The following is a 2138-nucleotide window of genomic DNA, read 5'->3' on the forward strand; positions in this document are numbered from 1 at the left end:
CACACACACACACGACCGGCTTCTTTCAGTTTCCATCTACCAAATCCATTCACAAGGGTCTGATCGTCCTGAGGCTCCAAGGTACCATGCAGTGGAACTGAAACTGGAATTATGTGGTTGGGGAGCAAACACCTTACTACATGGCTAAGACTGTACCTATGAGCCATGCCTGTGTCTGTTCCTTTAAAGAAATAACAAGTTCAAGCCCATGTTCTTTTCTCTCGTTATGCATGGTCTGATCAATAAGTATCTGGACTGTTGTCATAGTAACGAAGCTAAAGCACACAGAGTAAAGCCGCTTGGTACATATTGACCTTGAACTCTGCTGCGCTTGCACACCAAGTTTTAACGTTCTAGCTCACTTCCGCTATTTACAGCAGTGTTTGGAATGAAGGTGTGTAGCATGTGAGCAGAGAATCTGCATTAAATGCTTAGCGATACCTGCTCAGAGACCTACACAAAGTTTTGAAAAAGTTCTCATTGTTCTCGACACAATGAAGGAGATCTGCAACTGAAACTCGAGTGTTTTTATGGTCAGTTGAAAGCAGTTTTGGCACAACTTTAGCAGACATACGCCTCATACCCAAATCTTCAGAGATAATGGACTGAACTGAGCCGTAACTAATCTTCATATTTTCTGATAACTTATGGATGGTGATTTGATGGTTTCCCTTCACAGCTGCATACACATCTACGATGCTTTTCTCAGTTCTACTGGCTGCGGGTCTCCCAGAATGCTCGTCTATATGGACATTTTTTCAGCCATCTTGGAAATGTCTGAAGCACTTGTAGACTTGCGTGTGTTTCATACACTCTTCTCCATACACTGTCTGCAACTTTACATAAGCCTCTGAGCAGGTATCACCATGACAACTTTCTCTGTCATAGTCAATGCAATGATCACACACTACACACCTTCCTTCCAAGCACTGTTGTAAACAGTAGATGTGAGCTAGAACCTTAAAACTTAGTTCACATGCACAGCAGAGGTCAAGGTCAATTTGTGCCAAGTGGCTTCATTTTGAGTGCTTTAGCTTCATTACTATGGCAACAGTCTGGATACTTATTGTTCAGAACTTGTACAGGTATGGGTGAGTGTGTGTGTATGTGTGTGTATATGTGCATGTGTCTTCCTCGAAATTGTTGGCCTTTTGCAAAAATTTTACCCTTCCCCTTCTTATTTTTACTATCTTCTTACTTTTTAGAGAGACATTTCAACTACAAAGGAAACTTTACATGGAAGAAACCTTTAGAAGACTGTTCTGTGACTCTGAGCACCAATTCAGCAGAAACAGGTAAACTAAAGCAATATGATTAACATTGTTGTTTGATATTTAGTCCTCTCTCCATCAGGCTAGCCTTGGCTGTCGCCTTCTTATCATTTATTTAGATTTAGCATTGAGATGAATTGTTAATAAGATAAGAATGTTTTTGGACTATTAACCATGTCCTTCAGTGGCTTAGTGCTTAGGGTGTTGGGTTCACGACCGCAAGATTGTGGTTTCCATCCCTGGCCTGGATGAGCCATTGTGTTCTTGAACAAAACACTTCATTTCACGTTGCTCCAGTCCACTCAACTGTAGATATGAGTTTAGCCTGGAGAGGGATGGGCTCTGCCAGGCTTTCTCGCCCTAGGTATACTGCATGGCTGCAGCACCCCAGTGACAACCAAGGGGTTTAGGGGCTTGTCATTGTCATTGCCTTGTCAGTAGCCCAGTGAATAAGAATATCTTGCTGCATGGTTATCATTATCAGAGAGAGAACTCATGACAAGAAAGACCCAAGCCTGGAATGTCACCAGCAAACTAGACAGGATCTGGCAGTTATTGCTCCCAAGAAGACAAAAAGTCATGATCCGATCAACGGAACAGCCTGCTCGTGAAATTAACATGCAAGTGGCTGAGCACTCCACAGACACGTGTACCCTTAACGTATGCATGTGTGTATATGTTTGTGTGTCTGTGTTTGTCCCCCCAACTTCGCTTGACAACTTCCCCGTAACTTAGCGGTTCGGCAAAAAGAGACCGATAGAATAAGTACTAGGCTTACAAAGAATTAGTCCTGGGGTCGATTTGCTCGACTAAAAGGCGGTGCCCCAGCATGGCCGCAGTCAAATGACTGAGACAAGTAAAAGAGTA

General features: G+C 43.0%; 1 protein-coding gene across 1 annotated transcript in view; it reads left to right on the forward strand.

Annotated features, from left to right (window-relative positions):
• Positions 1-2138, forward strand: part of LOC106883759 (putative uncharacterized protein DDB_G0282133) — a 94010-nt gene that overhangs the window by 85955 nt on the left and 5917 nt on the right. The window contains exon 3 of the mRNA XM_052977759.1: positions 1206-1295. Within this exon, the coding sequence (XP_052833719.1) occupies positions 1206-1295 (90 nt within the window). The remainder of the gene's footprint in view (positions 1-1205; positions 1296-2138) is intronic.

Source organism: Octopus bimaculoides, chromosome 28, assembly GCF_001194135.2.
Source record: "Octopus bimaculoides isolate UCB-OBI-ISO-001 chromosome 28, ASM119413v2, whole genome shotgun sequence".
Taxonomy (NCBI): domain Eukaryota; kingdom Metazoa; phylum Mollusca; class Cephalopoda; order Octopoda; family Octopodidae; genus Octopus; species Octopus bimaculoides.